The 20,814-nt window shown below is 42.1% G+C and overlaps 2 protein-coding genes across 2 annotated transcripts; one reads left to right on the top strand and one right to left on the bottom strand.

The window, feature by feature from the left end:
• Positions 1-1,939: 1,939 nt before the first annotated feature.
• Positions 1,940-8,095, top strand: cunh16orf89 (chromosome unknown C16orf89 homolog). The gene is made up of 8 exons (XM_076085190.1): positions 1,940-2,229; positions 2,969-3,121; positions 3,405-3,555; positions 4,593-4,710; positions 5,312-5,474; positions 6,319-6,423; positions 6,583-6,672; positions 6,887-8,095. Exons 1-8 carry the CDS (start codon positions 2,067-2,069, stop codon positions 6,988-6,990), a joined length of 1,047 nt encoding a protein of 348 aa, XP_075941305.1. The 5' UTR covers positions 1,940-2,066; the 3' UTR covers positions 6,991-8,095.
• On the bottom strand, positions 7,924-20,600 carry ift70 (intraflagellar transport 70). Its single transcript, XM_076085189.1, has 19 exons — positions 20,438-20,600; positions 20,034-20,099; positions 19,495-19,704; positions 18,742-18,798; positions 18,484-18,619; positions 16,767-16,871; positions 16,530-16,658; positions 15,191-15,240; positions 14,611-14,763; positions 13,504-13,569; positions 13,336-13,389; positions 13,045-13,110; positions 12,530-12,606; positions 11,902-12,109; positions 11,232-11,303; positions 10,227-10,330; positions 9,961-10,039; positions 9,160-9,289; positions 7,924-8,622 (listed from the first exon to the last, which is right to left on the bottom strand). The coding sequence occupies exons 1-19, from the start codon at positions 20,483-20,485 to the stop codon at positions 8,486-8,488; spliced, it is 1,947 nt and encodes a 648-aa protein (XP_075941304.1). The 5' UTR covers positions 20,486-20,600; the 3' UTR covers positions 7,924-8,485.
• Positions 20,601-20,814: the final 214 nt, after the last annotated feature.

Raw genomic sequence — 20,814 nt, 5'->3', positions numbered from 1 at the left:
ACTTGCGTCCTTTCCTTGCGTCTTAGTCCCTCCCACCAGGGATGCATGGAGGAAACCATGCGAGGAGAGAGGAACGAGGAGATATGTTTTAAGAGACATGAGACGTCCTTTCCTCCCTTGCGTCACGTGAAGCGACGTCTGTTTCTGATGATGGAGGATCAGCTGATCACAGCTGGAGCAGCTGTCAGTCGGCTTTAACAGCTGGAGAGACTTTAGATAAGTTAGTGTCTGATCACATGATCACTATACTAAATAACAGTAACTAATAACACTAATAACTAATAAAGACACACAGTAATCACCACTGTAGAGGTGTTTCTCTCTGTAGTCTGTTAACAAACTGTGTCCTGTGTTCTGTTTATAAGCACAGGATCCATTTCTACCGGCGGAATGCGATCGTCTTATTTATGAATTATTTGCGTCTGTACGTTTTAAAATTCAGATTGTGACGTCATTATTAAATAACCCAGAATATGATTATTGTTTCTCTTAAATGATAAAACTCATCAAACCCGACAATCAGGAATGAACAGCCTCACGTGACTGAATGAAATGATGATAAATGATGTAAAAAGTGTTTAGTCTCTCCAGCTCTCTCTCTCTCTCTCTCTCTCTCTATATATATATATATATATATATATATATATATATAAGTGTTTCGTCTCTCCAGTTCCCTCTGACTTTAATTGTTTCCATAATAAAAGTTCAGATCATGAAAACACAAATCTTTCAAATAAATGTCGAAAGTTGTTTGTGGTCCTTTTGTTGTTCAGTCTACAATGAACATTTATTTAAACCAGATGTTGAATCAGAAAACTAATCAAATATAAAGCTTGAGTTTAATCTGTGATCCTCTTCACTGTTTACATGTTGAACAAAATCTCATCAGTCCGATCGGCTGCAGGCGTCCAATCACATGACTGATGAACAGTGAGGGGCGTGTCGGCCGTTAAAACTCTTCCTGGAAGTCTGTTCTCGTGGGTCCTCGCTCATGGCTCCTCAGAGATCCCTCCTCCATCCTCCATCCTCAGAGCTAAATAAGAGCTTTGGGATGGCCGTCAATATGGCGGCGCAGAACAACTTCCGGTTCAAGCGAGGATAGAGGAGCGAGGAAATGAGAATTAAGAGACTTGGGATGTACCCATTGAATCGATTCTGCCCCAAGCTGAATCTATTTGAGGACGCTGATTGGCTAAATTGTATGTCACACATTTATATCTTTAATCAGCAATTGGCTAAACTGCTTCATAGCCCCGCCTCTTTTGGGCAGTTTCTCCAGCGCCCCAGAGCTGCTGAGACGTGCACGCGGAGAGGACGTGCAGGAAAAGCATATATTTACCGCAGATATCATATTTTACACATATTACTGAGTGATTCCATATTTCAAAAACACAAATATTGACAATTTGTATAGTTTATTATTATCATTATTTATTTTATTGTATTTGTTGTGGCTCAAGGTGGGGCGGCGCCCTAGCGCCCTCTATTGACCAGCCGCCACTGTAACTAATGTTTACTTTATCACAATGTTCTGTTTATATTTTCACGCTCTATCTTACATGATCTCATATCCTACTTAAGTATGGCTCCATTAAACACCTCTCACAGTCGCTTCTCTGGCAACAGTTTATGAAACCAATATGCTGGGTTCAAAATAACTGTTTTTCTTAGCACTATTGTTTAGTTAGTTAATTTAATATTCTCTCTCTCTCTCTCTCTATCTATCTAACACATTATCTGAGCTTATTCTTCAACAGAACATGGAATGAAACATTGAATAAATAATATGTTGTTCTCCTAGACCAATGCAATCATTTCATCCGTTTTAAAAACTTTGAGGAAGTGGAGCATAAATAAGATGAAGTGAACCAGAAATAAAAGGATAAATAACTTTAAAGTTTAGATTTCGTAATGACAGCCTCTGTGACGTCATGTGACCCCCACCCCCTCCGCCTCCCCCCCTCCTCCCCGTTGTTAGAGGAGACACAGCTTGTCCTCCTCTCTCCTTGTTTTCTGTCCCGGACACCTTCAAACCTCCAAACACAGCGGACAATCCGAGCGAGATCATGCGGGCCGCAGCGCTGGCTCTGTTTGCCGCAGTGTTGTCCGGGTCGCGGGCGGAGGTAATCGATGACATCCTGAGCAGCCTCACCCGGGGAGCATCCTTCCTGGAGCGGCAACACGAGCACATCAACCTGGACGGGGTGGTCGGGTTCCTCATGCTGCAGGGTACGTAAACACGTCCCGGGCTGCAGGCTGCAGAAGGAGACTTTCTCCTCTTGGCTGCAGGAAACATCTGGAAAATATCTGCAGTTTGTTTTTGTCACGGGTTCAGATAAAGTGGTTCACTACTACTACTAATACAACTAGTCACTGGTGAAGTGGATCGACCCTGATTATTATGGGACGTTTAAAGGGGAATTACTTCAAGTTAAAGAAGCTCAAACCAAACAGACAGTCCCTTATTTTAGTTTTTAAGGTTTAGTGGGACACTGAATGCTTTTTCTATTAGTTTTCTCCGAATGCTGCTATTACAAAAATGTGTATTATTATTGTTATTATTTTAACATAGAGGAAAAGTCAGAGGATAACCAAAGTCAACAGGATTCATCCTCTGGGGAACATGAATGTCCGAACAAAATGTCCATGTCAATCCATCTCATGGTTGGAGAGAAATTTCACTCTAAACCACAATTTTGAACCTCATGGTGGTGCTAGATGAAAAGTCAGAGGATCACCAAAGACACCAAGAGTCAACCTCTGAGGATCATGATTTTTTTCACAAAGTTTCTCGTCAATCCATCTCATAGTTGTAGAGATATTTCAGTCTAAACCTCAACCGTGAAGCTCATGGTGGTGCTAGAGGAAAAGTAGGGTTCATCCTCTGGGGAACCTCTCACACAAATTAACTTTGTTTGTGTAACGAATGAGTTTCCTCTGATTCTGATGTTATTTTTTTGCGTCCCAGCTGAGCTGAAGGAGGCCGTTCGGACGTGGCCTCACAGCGACCCGGTCAGCTGGGCTCAGAGAACCACCGCCGTCGCTCTGGTCAGACGTCTGGACCAAAGCTTCAACAAGGCCGTCGCCGCGCTGCAGCAGAACGACCCCAAATACTACAGAGGTGAGGGGGGGAAAGACTTCATTACCCAGAGGCCCTGTGGTGTAAAGTCGGAACAGTAAACAAACCCTTTAATGCAACCGAATGATCAGAACTCTACAAGTACAACACCTTTAACTAACTACGTGACATACTTTTACTTATGTTTTTGTACTTGTAGTGGGGTATTTTCACAGTGTGGTAATAGTACTTTGACTGCAGTAAAGGATCTGAATACTTCTTCCTGCACTGACTGTATTTTATGGAATCAGATGAACTCCTAATGACTACTCCCGTCCTCACTCAGAGTTCGAGCCCCTGCTGTCGTGGAGCTTCTGGTTGGTTCCTCAGGAGTGGAGCTCCACGGATCGCAGCCTGGTGTATCCCTCCACCATGACCACCGAGTGCTACGACGAGCAGCTCAGTGACAAATGTCTGACGCTGCTGCTGGGAACCTGGTACGATATCGCATGTCAACACAGAGAAGGACACACACACACACACACACACACACACACACACACACACACACACACGACTTCATTTCACCACCAGAAATCTCAGAGAGATGGAGGGAGGTGACCCAGACAGAGGTTCACGACCCGTGTGACAGTCAAAGTCTGTCTGTAGTGGCCATTTATCCGGAAAAAATCAAACTTGAGGCACGAGTTTGTGGTCAATGAACGCAAAGGAGTTCATTGTCTGTGCAAAAGTTCTGTGTTTCTTATGATTTATTGATTTAAAAAAAACAAGCACGCATACAAAAGAACAAAGAAATCGAACAAACAAAACAACTAAATATACTAAACAACTAAAATAAGTAAACCAAACAAATAACCAATGAAAGAAAAAGCAATCAAAACCTCTCAAAAAAATAGTTTTAATATCGTTTTATTTGTTTTCAGTCCAGTCAATAGTTTAAATTTAGGAGCGATTTGTTCGAGTGTCACACAAAACAATCAGAAACTGTTTATGATTCTTTATCTGCTGAAAGAGTCAATAACCAAAGATGCACTTTATTGTTTCCTCTACAGATCAGACGACTAAATATCTTGTTAACAATCTTAGTTATAGTGTTTGATTTAAAACCAGATAAATTTGGGTTTCAAATTTAGTTTCATATTTATTCTCATTATCTTCCTAAAATCGTATTCGTTAACAGCGTTTAATAAAATCTTAAGTAATGAATTAAAGATTAAATATGTTGTACTACCTTCATCATTCCAAGTGTAGATTGTCAAAATAAATGTTATGTTATCTATTTTTAATCTAAATTTAATGATTTAGTTATTTAAAATAACTAAATACTAACAAAACTACATTTATGCAGTGAAAATGAGCAACATGTTTTCCTCCAGCTCGTCCAAAGTGAGGATTTGCTGCTGTTGTTTTTTATTCCGCTTTAAATTATAATTTGAGTCTCAAACAAAGAAACTAAAAGAAGAATGATGTTTCAGTGAGAGAGAACTGACGCGTCGTCTTCTGTCCTGAGCAGGAAGATAAACGGGACGCCCTGCATCGTCACCAAACCCTGCCGGGACACCATGACCCGCTTCGGCTGTCCACACTACTCGCTGTCCCACCAGCTGCTCTACTTCATGATCGGAAGAATGGTGAGACGGTTCACTCCACTTTGACCAGTTGGTAATAATATTGATATTAGTGTACGATGAAGGTTCTACAGTCCTTCTTCAATGTCTCAGACACTCCAGATATGAGGCATGAAGATATGAGGCATGAATTAAAACGCTTAAAGCCGTCATTTGATTCAATCTTATGCATTTAGTTTGTAGCTGGAGGCGATCAGATTATCTTAGCATAAAGACTGGAATTAAAGGGAAACAACTTTGAGACCATAAACTCATGTTTATAATGTTTACTGAGGTAATACATCAAGAGAGAAGTAGAGTCATTTTCTCATAGACTTCTATACAACCAGAGGAGTCGCCCCCTGGTGGACACTAGAGAGAATGCAGCTTTAACACTTGAAGCTTCAGTTTCACTCTTCAGAACCGGAGGTTGCCGTCTGGTTTTATCTGCATACACAGTTGCTGGTAGATGTATCTCTGATGTTTGGAGGTTTCCTCCTGCTTCCGGTCTTGATGCTAAGCTAAGCTAACAAGAGTGGTGTCGATGTTCTTGATGATCGATCGCCCTCTTTACGACCTCGCCTCCTCCGACTTTCTGAGACGCTGACCTCTTTGTGTTTCTCAGAGAGGCTGCACCAACCTGCTGAAGGGCGACACTCGAGCGTCCCGAGCCAACATGACCGAAAGCAACTACCAGAAGATCTTCTGCTCCAACATGATGAAGACCAACCAGGACATCATGAGGGACGGTCTGACCGAACAGACGGTGGACATCTTCATGGAAAACAGTGGGTCTCTATCACCTCTCTCTCCTCGGACTATTCTCCTTCTCTTTCTTTGTAGTTTGTATTTCAACACGTGTTCCTAAACATTTTGTACTGATTTCAAACTGCATATGTTTTGCATATTATGCTCGTCAGTTAAGAAACTTGTATCTCCAATTCTGGCAATCGTCATGCTTTCAAAACGGATTTTGGAAGTCCTTAAACTCATAAAGCTCTTTGGATAATCTGATAGCTAAGTCTCACTTCATTAAACTGTTGTTAAGGCTGCAACCAATAATTATTCTGATTAATCATCCAATTATACTTTAATTAAAAGGTACAGTGTGTATTATTTATTGTTTATCAGCAGAAATATAATATTCATAACATTGTTTTCATTGGTGAATAATTAATCACCTGAAACTAACAATTGTTGTGTTTTCGTGAGCTTACTATAAGTCCTTCATATCTTCATAGGGAGCAGGAGGCGGAGTCCGCCACCATGTTTCTACTGTAGCCCAGAAGGGACAAACCAAACACTGGCTGTAGAGAGAGACTTTTTGCGTTATTTCATGTTACCTGAAGGCACCGTAGTTCTGTACACACTGAAGGGAGGAGTGAGCGAAGGAGTGTTCAGTTGGTTGTAAAGTGTAACTTCACCACTAGATGTCACTCAAGCCTACACACTGCTCCTTTAATGGTTTGTCTGTAAAATGTCAAACAATCGTAAAAACGTAGAAAAGGTTGAATCAGAAGCTAAACAGCTTTTATAAATATCTCTAAAAAGGATCCAGCAGGTGAGTGAAGGTGTTGCTGAACGTCTCGGAGTGTGTCGACTGACTTGGGTTGCTCTTCTCTCCGTCCACAGTCCTGATTTGTGGACTGAGCGGTTTCTCCGACTTCTACAAAGCCGATTGGCTGCAGCACATCCTCCGGCTGCAGGACGAGGAAGTGGGCTGCTTCGGGAGAGACAGTGAGTGTTAGAAAACAACAACAGAGGATTTAACATGTGGTGTGAAGGAAGACTTGTTGGTTCCTGAGCAGGCGTCTGTAGACAGGCTGAATGAGATGGAGGTCATCACCTGGATGAAGATGGAGATGAAGAGTTGATCTTCTCTGTTTGTGTCCTCAGAGAGCATCATCTCTCAGATCATCGGAGACGAGCTGCTGGAACAGATGCAGCCTCACAGGAGAGTGAAGAGGAGGGAGAAAATACTCCCAGGTAGTTTGTGACACATCTACTGTGATGTGATATGATATATGATCCACTTCTCTATTTTCACTATGTGTACTTCTTACTGTTGAATCAGAAGTCATTCTACTGTTGATACTAGTTTACTTTCATCTCAGTGATAGTTTGAAGGCAGAACTTTGACTTGCAATGAAGCGTTTTTATGCTCGTTGTCTGTAACGTATTCTCTCTGTTGTCGTCTCAGACGGCTGCTCCAGTCACATGACGGCGGTGGCGGTCGGTACTCTGGGAGGATACCTGAACTACTACCTGACCGAACAGGACATAACGAAGAGGCCGCTCTCCTGAACCCCCCCCGTAGAGACGGCTGGACCCCCGACACAACATGTTGCTTCATGAACATGAGTCGTAAGATGATGACGATGCGTAATAAAACGCTGGGATGTTGCCGTTTGGTACAAAATATAGACCTTTATTTCTTTTTCATTCTGTAATCTATTATTATCCTCAGGTGTGAAATCTGACCTACAGCTATGGATCGAATAATCCCAAACAAGGACAGTAGTGGTGCTCAAATCCAGCAGATTATTAACTCGGTGACGCTGCTGTCGTCTCCAGATACAGTCAGGTATTTGACCTGTGGTTCAGTAATCTAGCTACAGAATTTATTACGTCTTTATGAATGAAATCAGGGTAAACCAGCGCTTCATATTCTGCTTTTTGCCACACGGTTTATCTGAGTAATGGTTGAAGGGATAGTTAGTGACATCTGGAACTGTGATTTCATCTCCTGGTCGCTAGTTTTTGTCTGAATTTGATGTAAAATAATTTGATCTCTCTCCTCTGCTCGGTGATGATTCACAGAGGAGAGAGATCAGAAGTCAAGACGGAGCCTTAGGGCCATTGTAGGTTAGCCAGCAGAAGGAGGTAATATTCAGAGAATTTAGGAGATTAAAGTCGTAAATATATGAGGAAAAAAACCCTCAAATCATCCTGTTTTCTTCTGACTTGGCCTCAGTTCACCTCAAAGTCTGGAGGATGTATCGAACCTTAAAAAATGAAGCGCGAATTTAGTTTTTTTCTTGTAAATTCACAACTTTATTCTTTGAATATTGTCCTCCGGCTCCCTAATAATATAATGTACAGTCGTATAATTAGTGTTCAGTGTAGTTAGAGGTTCTTACAGGTCGGTTCTGCAGGACGTCTGTAAAAAGGCTTAAAAACAGGTTCATGATATTATCATTAAAAGCATCGTATTTATCTAAAAACTAAAACATCATATTAACACAAAAATAACGACTTTATTTCCTTTAACTTATGTTTATCTACTAAATATAAAGACACAATAGAGGCCACTGTACAGAGACCAAAGAGTAACTACGCATGAACTATGAATGTCACATACAAAACGTTATCATGTATTTCATATTAGCATCAATAAACAACCAGTCAAACTCTGAAGTCTGCTGTACTTACACACGTTCTCCTCGATAAGAGAACATCAGGGATTATGAATGTAAATCCTCTCGGCTTAGTTACACGACTGAATGTTAAAGAGTCTGTGAAGTGAAGCAAGAGGCCACGAAGAGAGAAACAACACTAACTGATTATGTAAGATGTCCTGGAGCTCCACTTCAAAATGAAAGCTTCCCCTGTGGTGTGTGTGTGTATGTGTGTGTGTGTGTGTGTGTGTGTGCGTGTGTGTGTGTGTGCGCTGCTCGGAGGAAGTCACAACGTGGAAATGTTTTTGATTCATAGAAATATAGAGCTTGCACAGCAGCTTTATTATGTGTGTTGACCGTCTCTTGATCACAGTCAAGTTCAAATACCGTCAGTGATGACGTCACTTATTCCAGCCAATGACGTCGTAGAACAGCGCCTTGAGCAGCCGAGCCTCGTAGGTGACGGTGTTCTTGCCGATGTGGACGCGGGTCTCCTCCAGAGGCTGCTCGATGATGGCGGGAACCTCCCGACCGTACGCTGCCGGAGAGACAAAGGACTCAACATTAACAACGGTCCGCCATTGTTAAAGTGTTCCTGATCCACAAACATGAAGCTGGCAGTAAATATCTAAAGGGTCTAACCTCTGGAGAACAGGGGCGTGGCCTCCAGTACATTACATTCAGTGTCAACAAACAGTAATAATAATAAAAACAGGATTCTTTCCTGCAGACTTTACTGAATGTTTAGTTTGGATCTCGTAATGCAGCAACGATTCTGGAGTGATTCCCTCCTCACGTCCCTTGATACCTGCAGTATCTTTTGTTTTTTTGATGTTTCACCAGTTCAGTGACGGACTTTGATTAAATAATCACATATGACAACAGCAGCTATTTGTAACTCTTTTTCTCAGGTTGCTGGAGTTTAAACGTCCCAAACAGCACAAAGATCAGCAGTGAGCTGCTAGCATTAGCCTTCAATATAACAGTGTAGCTAGACCGGCTGTTGTACAATGAGTAATTTGTCTGTGTGTGTGTGTGTGTGTGTGTGTGTGTGTGTGTGTGTGTCGCTGCTCACCCTCACAGTGCTCCAGGAACTGGATACACTCCTGTACCACGGCATCCCTCAGCATGACCATGTGTTTGGACATGTTCTCCAGCAGAGACAGGAAACAGCGCTTGGCGTAGAACCATGTGTCCGTCCCCAGCTACACACAGACACACACACACACACACACACACAGAGACACACACACTGTCTTTAGTGTTCCCTGTCGTTATTTTGTGGCAGGTTTCTGAGAAATAAAAACTTGTATTTATGTGTTTTGTTTAACTTGACGTCACGGACAGAAATATTTACAACTGTTTATGCTTTTATTTGTGCAATTTAGGGTGAATAAATGTTCCTTTAGCCTTTGTGTGTTTGTACATCGTTGCATTTAGTCTCTGTGACCTTTTCAAACACAAAAACCTGATCATCCTAAAAACACTTTGATCTGCTTCCGTGCCACAGTTTGCCCCACAGCTGACTAGAGTAGATCCTGACATTAAATGTGACTCCGTGGTGGTGATCATTGAGAGCATGAGACGGGGGGGAAACTCTCAGGACGTGACGGCTTTGTGTTCTCAGCTGGAGCCGAGTGGACTCAGCTGCAGGCAGAGTCGCTGGTGTGACTGGATGAGATCAAAAAGGTCCAGAAAGAGCAGCTCGGCCTCACAGAGGAGTCCTGGAGAGCTCAGAGGGTTATTTTTGGTTGAAGACTTGATACACGTGTTGTTGTTCCTGTGTAGCGTAAATGTGCTGATAAATGATATCTGACGACAGCATCGACTCGTCTACACGCTGATGTCCAACATCCCCGAGAACAAGATGGCTGACCTTCTTGTTGTACGGCTCCAGGCTCTTGATGACTCGAGAGATGCCGAAGTCGTAGTTGCCTTTGGCGCAGTACAGCGTCCTGAACAAAGAAACACAGCCTCAGAGTGAACACTGATGCCCGTTGATCACGTCACTCGGTTCATAAGATAGGAAGCAAATCTGATCATTGAGTTTTAAAAGTCATATCAGGTCAATAACAAAGTCAGTCTGGTTTCACGCTAAAAATACAGCAAGACCTCGAGGATACATGTCTAAGCTGAACTCACCCGATCACCAGGTTGACGATGCAGAGGTGGAAGACCTTCTTGTCGGGGTCGTCGTAGGAGATCTGCTCCTCCTCTTTCTCGATCTTCCTCATCAGCTCTTCAGCCTGTTGGACGACAGGAGGAGGAAACAGAGGAGACTCGTTCACAACGAGTGCTTCTGAAGAAAGTTACAATTAAACAACACGAGTCGGAAAAATAACTACACCTATGAAAGTACTTTGTGTAATATAAAGAGACAAAGAGACAATACTGACAGGCAAAACATGAAAACATTATTCGCTTAATATTTGTAGGATTTTCCTATTTTTTACCAAAGCAAAACAACACAACATCCGACTCATTGTGTCTTTAAGTAAAGAACAAGCAAAGAAGTATTATCAGCTCAATGTACTTAAAGGATTAAGAGTAAATGTACATTATGCAGAATAGTAACATTGACTCATGTAAGGTAAACTGTAACAGTGGAACCAGGTCCATTACATTCAAATTAACTTTATTATTTAATATTCAATCTCAGAACCCATCAGCTGTCAGACTGAGACAATACTTCTGCTCATTGTTTACAGAACGGAGTTTGAGTTCAGAGACGACGTCTCATCTCTAGAAGCAGAAATCTGCATATGAATGCAGATCAATTATTCAAAGTGTAACTTTATAGACATTTATTATATTGTCACATACTGTAAATCATTAATGAACACACTGAAACTCTATCGAGACACAGCCGACACATTAACGTGTAAACAGCATCTTAATGTTGTAACTGGTTGATCTTAAACTAACTCTTTATATTACTGTGTAGAATTTCAGGTTATATTTAAATATATATTTTATCTGCAAAATCTTTACCTGAAAAGCAACCAGTGGAGTAAAAAGTATAATTTTCCCGTTGAACTGTTTTTACGTAGTTTTAACCACCGAGTAAAACTACGTGAAGCAGAATGAAGCTCACTGTTAAATACAGCAGTGACATGATGTCATGACGACACATTAATGTCTTTGTACCTCCTCATTCTGGCTGGTCAGGATGTAGGACACACACAGGTTGGCCAGGACCACAGCGCTCACATTCAGGATCTACAGACACACGTGCACGCGCACACACACACACACACACACACACACACACACACACACACACACTTTACAGAATATTTTTAAGCAGTACTCTGACCTTTAACCTTTAAGACATCTTTTCCAGGGCACGTGCAAGTTTCCTCAAACTGACTTTATGTTTGTTAATAAAAGCTTAACTTCAGACTTTAAAGGAATATTCTGTGACGTGAAGAAACTCTGTTAAACGACGCTGCTCCCTCAGCAGAGTTTATCGGGACTTAAGTGTCTGAAATTGTCTAAATTTCAGGTGCCAGAAAACGACACGAGCAACACTGCAAACAAGGAAACAAACAAAGTAAACAGCCCACACAGGAGAAGATCGCTGAGACAGATATCATGCACAGATGTGAAGACACTGCAGAGGAATCAACACAGAGCTGCTGGCTCTCTAGTGTTACCGAGGGTTTGCACTTGCAGGGACACTCCTGAATGTTACACTGCTCCACCTGGACAAGAAGGGAAACGGTCAACGTCTAGTCCGGACCTCAGACTGCTGCAGCGGACTGACAGCATCACGTCTGAGCGTTAACGTAGCGACTAAACGCTCTGAAACACTCACGTTTTCGTAGTGCTTCTTGACGATGGGCTCGTAGAAGCCGATGGCCTCCTTGTATTTGTTCTGCATGAAGAGCACGTGGGCCACGTTCAGCTTCCAGGTGTCGTCCTCGTTGCAGACCTCCACCGACTTGCGGAAAATCTTCTCCACCATCTGGAAGTTCTCCCGGTTCCAGTAGATCTTGGACTGGGCCATCAGGACCACGATGTACCTGGACAGCAGCGGGACGATTACACGGTGAAGAGGTTCCAACAAGATCGTTTTAGATTTGATTTAACTGGAGTTCATTTGTCAAACGTTTCTTCTTGTTACTATTAGTTCTTACAGGGAATGAACAACGCAGCATGTAACAGTGATTCAAGACCCAAAGGTTGTATTAGTCACTGGTGGTTAGAAGTCTATAGAACTATATGATGAGTATTAAAAGTATTAAAAGTGTTAAAATATTGGTGCAAAATATCAACGAGCCATCTGTTTACTTCTCTCACTTTACCACTGTAGGTGTGTGTGTGTAAGTGTGTGTGTGTGAGTGTGTAGGTGTGTGTCTGTATATATGTGTGTGTGAGTGTAGGTGTGTGTGTGTGTCTGTATATATGTGTGTGTGTGTGTATGTGTGTGTGTGTGTCCCCACTTCTCCTGCATCAGGTCGTTTTCCTGCAGAGATTTCTTCTGAGCTTCATCGTCTCGAGCCAGTCTGGCCTCCTGCACCTTAGAGAAGACGGACGAAAACAACGTTCAGATATTATTTATATATATTGAGAATAAAAAGCAACTTATGTAGCACATTGAAACAGATCAGCATATGTGAGGAAGTTGATATAACTGATTAATAAAGATTATTTTTGTTGATTGAATGCAGTTATTGAGAGTCACTTCTGATAAAAGCTTCAGCTAAATAAATGTAAAGTAAATGAGAAACATTCCTTAAAAGATCCACTTTGAAGTGTAAAATCTGCTTCAGCTCCTGAAACTCTGGTTCTAAATGTAAGGATGCAGGTCAGTGTTCCACGGATCAACTGACAGATTAAGACAATAACAAGTTGACATTTTTATGAAATAATTGATCTCCAAATGAAATATAGAAAAATCAAACATTGCGTACATCATCAATAGGAAAGAAACAAAGAAACATTCAGAGTAAACAACCTGCTTCGCCAGCTTCCTCAACTGCTCCGTCAGTTTTCCGTTCATATCATCAAACTTCCTAAAAGCCTGTGAAAAAACCCGACAGTATGAACATGATATTATATTTATGGAAGAATAAAACATGAGCCTTAAACTGAAAGGAGACATAAGCTCATTTTGAAGGTTCATACTTGTGTTTTGGGTTTCTACTAGAACCTGTTTTCATTAAAAACACAGTGTTGGTGATCATTGGTGATCATTCTGTGGGTTCGTATCTACTACGACACTTTAGTTGAAGATGTTTTTCAGTACCTCCTCTGGTGCCGTCTGGCAGGTCAACAAGGCATCAAGGAACTCGTACATGTACTGGAAAAGACAGAAAGTCACCTTTAATATGGATCCTGCAACAGGAAACCTGTCATGATTATTGAGACGTTTGAGCTGTGAAGTGAAAACATTTGAATCGGTCCAGAAGCTCACCGGCGAGAGGAACTTGTAGGTGAGATGTGTGTTCTCTGCCAGGACGTCAGCCGCCAGGTCGAAGTACTGAGAGAGAGACGAGTCCAGCAGAGACATGAATACCACTTTAATGAGAGACCCACACCTCTCTGTTCCAGCCAACACTCACACCACACAGAACACTCCCTGTGTGGACCCTCGCTGATGAGCCGGGGGGGGCAGCTCAACAGGATGGAACTGTTCGATCAGGATGAACCAGGTTATCAGAAGGAGTTGTTACGTTATGTGGCTGCTGAGAATAATTAAAAAGGGAAACTTAAATGACTGTTGGTGTGAATGATTCATTCTCTTGAAACAGAGGTTTGTTTTGCTGTAGTGCTGAATATTCAAGTCCGTAAACGGGATTCTTTGAAGTGAGGTTCTTCTCCATCGTCAGTGTTTCATTACAGTAGATGGAGTTCAGAGAATCAATATCAGGTTAAGTGAACGCTATATTTAGAATGTTTTCACCTCTTTACTTTGCTGTCTTTTAGGAGTCTAAAATACGTCCACAGCAGAGCTGCTTCTGTTTCTATAAACTCCATTCGACTACACTAACAAGGACGTGAGCAGCTGTAGGACGCCAGTTGTGTATCAGAGTAAAGCGGTCGTCTTGTGTTCAGTGAGCTGCATAGAAGCCTCGATGTGGGTCAAACCTGGTGTTGGTAGAATTACACAAAGCTTTCAAACCTTAAAAAACAAAGTCAGGAGGACGAGGGGAGCCTGAACTGAATTTCCAGATCCTCAAAGACTGCTCTGTTAATCACGAGTTAAAGACGAAGCTGACAGCTGATTCATGTGTTACACTCCTCTGGAGTCAAACTAAGAACATCAGCTTTAAGCAGCAGATAAAGAACTGTAATAGATACAATTTTAAGTGTAAAACATGACGGTGAAAGCGTGTCCTGGTCAGTAATCGCTGCTTTGACATCTGTGGGAATAAAAACATTCTTTTGTCAAACTGCCACAGGCTGGACGTGAAAGCACATTCGGATTCCTTTCTCAAGCGTACTTAAAGCCACAGTGGATCCGGTCTGGGACCCTCCAGGTACAGGACCGTACTCTGCGGGTTCGGGGGTTGCCGTGTACCTCGTGTTTGCAGTAGAGCAGCAGCAGGTTTCCGAAGGTGACGGGGGGGAAGGAGGGCTGCTGCAGCAGGAAGGCCAGCTTCTCAAAACCCTCCGACGGCTTCGTGTCCATGTTCACCAGAGCCTGGTTGTGGAGAGTCACTGGGTCCAGCTCCTGCACACACACACACACACATCATAGTGTAGGTACACTGGGTCATGACTCTGCAAAGCACTGTATTAAGACAGGTCATTATTCAGTCGTTTGTTTAGATGTTATTACATTCCACTAGGGGGCACTCGAGGTACACTTCTCTCTTCTGCCAGCTGAAGAAGACGAGTGGCAGTTACAAACTGGACCAAGGACAGTTCCCCGTCTGAGCATTAATATTAATGAAGCAGCTTCCAGACGATAAAACTATCGTCGGTACCTCCGTGTAAGCCTTCACACCGATGTGTCTGTTCTCTGTTATCTCCAGGCTGTCACAGGTCCAGACAGCCCTGATTCAGATTACAGCAGAATAATCACACCGAGCCAGAGGCACACACACACACACACACACACACACACACACACACAGTCAATGGGTGGTGATAGTTACCTCCTCTGATCGGGGGGGCATGTCGGTCAGAGCCTCCTGAGCTCCTTTCACTGCAGGAAAAGAGAAAAGAAAGCAGTTTTAGTCTGAATCATAGTTTCTTTGTAGCGTGAACAAATATAAATAAACTCAAGAAATCAACACTTAAAGTGCCCCGTTTTCTCCACCATAACACACTGTGTGTATCCTTGAGCCCTAACAAACATGGTGGAAGCATTTCCTCCCTAATGAAGCTGACTTCGTGTGCATTGTTTACATCCATGTTCCTCTTCCTTACCTTGTAAAGACTCCACAGGGAACCTGCAATTGTGTCTTTTTTGTCGCAAGAGGTCTTTCAATCAAAACAATAACAAAAGACTTTGATGACATGGTGGAGTAGCGTGGGATCATGAGAGTTGTTGTCTTCATTGTTAAAAACCACCAAATGTACAGTATCTGACACGACTCATGTTCACGGATGAGTTGATGTATTAAGCTTTTCACATTATGTTTATTCACGTTATGTCATTTCATTCTCATGAAACAGCCGCAAGTTAACGTTAGCTAACGTAGCGTTAACCTGCTAACTTCCCAATAGATGAGTCGACAACACAAACAGCTGCTGTCCTGTTTCTGGTCAAAACAATCACACTAAAATTAAACTTTAAGAGCACATTGAACGTTGGTGTAACGTTATAATGTTATCGTACACATTAGATCGGTGGCTGGCATGAAGTACTTGTCATTGGAACACATCGTAGTAAGCTGGATCTGAAACATCATATCAATCAATGAGGTCTCTACTGGACGTTTGTTTGTGCTTCACAGGCAATAAATAATCGCGCTCCGTCATGAATCAGCAGTAAAAAACAAAAGTAAACAATAGAGTGGCTCGCTGACTTCCTTCCTCGTGTATCAGCTGGTGTTTCCTGTGTTTCCCCCAAGGTTAGAGCAACTAGAGGGGTAACGGGGACATGTTGCCATCGACAAGCAACCATCTAGCTTTTTAAGACTGAAGCGATAATCTAAGTACATAACTCAACAAAATATGTAACATACTGTAGGTCTTCTCGTTTTTAGACATTTTAATGCAGAAATGCTCCATATTAATCCTTTAAGTATAATAAATAATATAATAAATTAAGTCACAAAGCAATTAGAAAGTAGCTCCAGACCTTTGAATCCACACACTCCACTGAGTTTGAGTCAACTGGAAACAGAGAGTAACAAGTTGTTGAGTCTCTGTGGCGTCGTATTAGTTATGGAGACTAGTCAAAGAAGTATTCCTATGAGAACGCCACAAGTTAACCAGGTTATTTAGTGAGTATGACGTGTGTCTGTGTCACACTGGGGGAGGTCTCACCGTTCTTCAGCTGGTATTCGATGGCAGCTTTGAGGTTGAAGGCTTCGATCAGGGCCGTCTGATGCAGCACCAGCGTGTTGCCCACGCTGTGGACGTCGATGCCCTCCGTCGTCAAACCGACGCTCAGCTCTGGGACGCAGAAAACACAACGTTCGATCATCAACCAATGTCACTTATTTAACCTTTAAATGTCACCGTGGCTGCTGTAAGGAGAGAGAGTCTGTGAGGAGGTTTTACCTGGATGCTCCCTGATGCCTTGCTCGATGATCTCTCCGATGTACTTGACGGCCTGAGGGTAGTTCTTCAGGCTGTAGTAACACAGGGCGATGTTGTAGGACAGCGCTGAGAGACGAGCGACACAAAGACAGAGATGACATGATGGACTTTAAATAGTGCACGTAGAGGATTTTGAACACATTCTTGATCTGATAACCTGCCAAAGTTCTCCTTAAGCTTGTGAGAAAATAACAATTTAAAATCATTAGCCTTCACTTTTCCCAGCTTATAAAACCTTTAAAATGTTTCCTTTACTTGAGAACAAAACCCTGCTGCACTTTCTACTCTACTTTTTAAGAAGCCCTGTTGAAATACTGTAGGAAAGAGACATTTTCATTCATTGTGTTCTTGTGTGCAGGTCGTTCTGGGCCATGGACTGTCGATGACACGTAGGACCTACAGTTAGCACCTCGACGACACACTCAGACATCCATCTTGCCTTCTTTCTTCACCAAAGAACCAAAAACGAATCTCAACCCCTCAGAAACACTCAGAGGTGGCACACGTTACAGATGAGGACTGATTGCTGATTGAAGAGTTGTACGAAGGAGTTTCACTAATTAGAAAAACACATCAGAGATTCATAATAATGCAAGTAATTACCAACAGCTGTGAAAAGAAGTTTTTCTCTTTTGTTTAACACAGAGTTTAAAACAGAGTTCTGGGTCTTTCTATCAGATCTGTGTTAAGCGATCTGTGTTCACACTCTAAAAGAGTGTGAAACCATGAAAAGGTGTTCAGAAGAGAAGATTCTGCTGCGATCAAGTGGATCCCAGTTTCATTAAGAACAGGGTTCCCTCTCTTCTCTACAGATCAGATTTGTGGACATTTTAGCAAAGCTACTGCTTCAAAAGAACAATGCAGCATTGTGTTTGTAGAGACAATGCTAGCACAGTAAAAAAGTACTGTGAGCCAGTATTTAGTCATTGTTCTTCTTCATTATCAACCAACTCTCTCATCACCGCCAAACACACGTGTGAAACCATCGCTCCTCACCACAGTTCAATCACAAACCAGCAAAACCAGCTAGCAAGCAACTGAACCACACATGCTAACACAACTCAGCATTACTCGACTGTTTGAAACAAGTTGCAAAGAAAGCAAAGTTATGTAAAGTCATGCAACCTGCATGTGACGTGATTCGTGTGTTTACAGAGTTTCCACAACATGAACGAAATACTCTGGTCCATAAACTACCATTTAAACGTTATTATGATCAGTAGGCAATGTGACCCGAGTTAGATAGACTGCTAGTTCATTCTCAAAAGGAATGACTGGAATATACAGTATGTCAACTGATTTCCAGGTTTTCCAGGACGCGTGGGAACCCTGGAGAAAAACATTAACCATGAACATGTGATGCAAAGATCGATCCGTCGCTGTCACTTCAGCTGAATCCGATCCTCAAGCTTTTCATCTTGAGATCAGTTTGTTTATTAGATGTTGACGTTTGTGGCGTGATGTGGATTAACTCCCTAAAAGTTAGTGTTATGAAATCACGTCCACACTACTGGAGTCATTCTCGGAGGGATCATAACTTTTCCACAGCCGAGACGCTGCTGCAGATGATGACGTAATGCGGTGCAGTACTGTGTTATTGTACTGTGTTATTGTACTGTGTGTACTGTGTTATTGAGAGCCCTGCGGGTGTATTCCTGCGCGTGCCTTTCATAGCTACCTGGCAGGTATCCCAGCACTTGCATGGCAGACGAGAACTTCTTGCAGGCCTCCTCGTACTTGCCGTCCTGGAAAAGCAAACAGCCCGTGTTGTAGACGTAGTCGGGGTCTTCCTGGGGCAGCTGCTCCAGCAGTGACTGTGCAGTTTGTGGGAAGATGAACGAATGTGTGTGAGTTGTGCTGCAGATAGTAATGATTCAAACTGAAACCACATCATTTGTATTATTGCATTAACAGATAATACGAGAGAGCTCGTCACCTTGGCAGCCGAGTAACCTTCCTCACAGTATTTGATACAGGCTTGAAGCTTCACCATCTGTAACAGAGAGAGAGAGATAGAGATAGAGATAGAGAGAGAGAGAGAGAGAGAGAGACAGAGAGACAGAGAGAGAGACAGAGAGAGAGAGAGAGAGAGAGAGAGACAGAGACAGAGAGACAGAGAGAGAGAGAGGATAAACTAAAGGTAAATATTTGACTTTGGGGGGAAAAATTAAGCAAAACTCTGACGCACAGACTCTGATCCATAATTCATTTTCATGAGTTTGAACCTGTCTTCTCACAATGAATTCACATATTTTCTGAGGGAGTTACAGAATATTTCTACTATCGTACTCTACTCTACTCTACTCTACTATACTATACTAACATGACCTTAAATCCCATTTGAAAGCAGCATTATTTATCACTTTCTGGAAATATAATCGTGTTGCTGATATATACCCGTTAGCTCTACACAGTTGTGCTCGCTGTATTTCATTGCTTGTGCATTTATTGCCCAGATGCATTTGTTTGAGCACTTATGTATAACAACAGCTCCCAGTGATGTGAAGAGTTTAACAGATGGAGAGAACAAAGAGAAACATCTCAATGTAAATAAGGTGGAGAAGCAGTGTTTCAACACCTGGAGCCAAATGGAGCAGAATGCAGTGAGTCTTAGAAAAGCTGCTAAAAAGTTGGTTCAACATTTTCACATCATCCTGCTTTTAAAGGCAGCGCTGCGTTCACGCTGTACCTTCATGTGACTGCTGGGGTTGTCGAGCACGAAGGAGGCCTTCATGGCCTCGGGGTAAGCCCCGGCTTTGTAAAGGGACTGGGCGTAGTACACCTTGTACTCCTCCACCTCCGGGTGCAGCTGGGTGAGCTGCTCGTAGCAGTCTGCAGAGTTGGTGAAGTCCTGGATGTGATAGTAGCAGAAGCCCAGCAGAGACAGCGCTGCTCTGGACTGTGACACAAAGGAAAGCAACGAGAGTTAAACCGCTGGTTTGTGTTTGTAACATGAGGCTGTGTGGATTAACTATACAACATCAATCTGTGCGTTTGTAAAACTGTCAGTGAATGTTTGTATGTTTCAGTTAAAAAGTGACTGAAACGATTAATTGATCATCAAAATAGTTGAAGCTTCATTTTCTGTCAATCAACTAGTTGACTAATTGATAAATATAATTACATTTTAGGCCAAATATTTGTAATAAAAGACTTCTAAAAGACATGAGGACATCCTGAAAATACATATACATATATATAATGTGCACGTTTCATATTAACACTTACCTTCGTGTGTTTCTGAAGTTGGCTGTTTAGGATGTGAATTGCTTCCACATACTGGCTGTCTTTAATCTGAAACACAGAGTTATGAATTATGATGGTTATATACAGCATATCAGAGGTTATTTAGAGATGAAGTAACGTTGTGTTAGGGACAACAACACTGCAAACGTTTGACTATTATTGAATCGTTTGGTTATTTTTGTTTTTAATATAAATGCCGAATTTACGAGCAGTCGATAGCGTTTCCGGAAAAGTGTTTTGTGTCCGGTGTGTGTTTTTCAGTTAGCTAAAAATACTAAAATTAAGGTTTTTTGAATGGAGTTTGGCTCAGCGTTAGCTGGTTAGCAGCGTTAGCTGGTTAGCAGCGTTAGCTGAGAAGCTAACCTCAACTAAAACACTATTCTCACCAGTTTGTAGATCGTAGCCGTGTACTCTCCGTCTTTTATAGCGGTCATGGCTTCAGACCAGTTGTTTTAATGTGAACAAATTACTTTGAGCTTTGAGCGTTCCCAAAAATCTGAAATCGAGCATCGAGCTAGCTTCTGTTTAGCGGACGGACGGATGGCTTGAGCTGTCACTTAGCAACGGAACACACCGGAAATAGAACATTTGACAGACGTGTGTGAGAGCCAATCGTGTAGGAGATAGAAGTTAAACTGGCCAACCTCTCATTTTTTCTCCCTCCAAACCTTTATTTACCTGTTGAACACAGATACACAATAATAACATAAATATATAAATATATATATATATATATATATATATATATATATACATATAACAC

Source organism: Anarhichas minor, unplaced genomic scaffold (assembly GCF_050575085.1).
Source record: "Anarhichas minor isolate MPS153535 unplaced genomic scaffold, ASM5057508v1 ptg000140l, whole genome shotgun sequence".
Lineage (NCBI taxonomy): Eukaryota > Metazoa > Chordata > Actinopteri > Perciformes > Anarhichadidae > Anarhichas > Anarhichas minor.
Note: the sequence above shows the minus strand (reverse complement) of the source record. Positions and strands in the feature narration are given on the sequence as shown.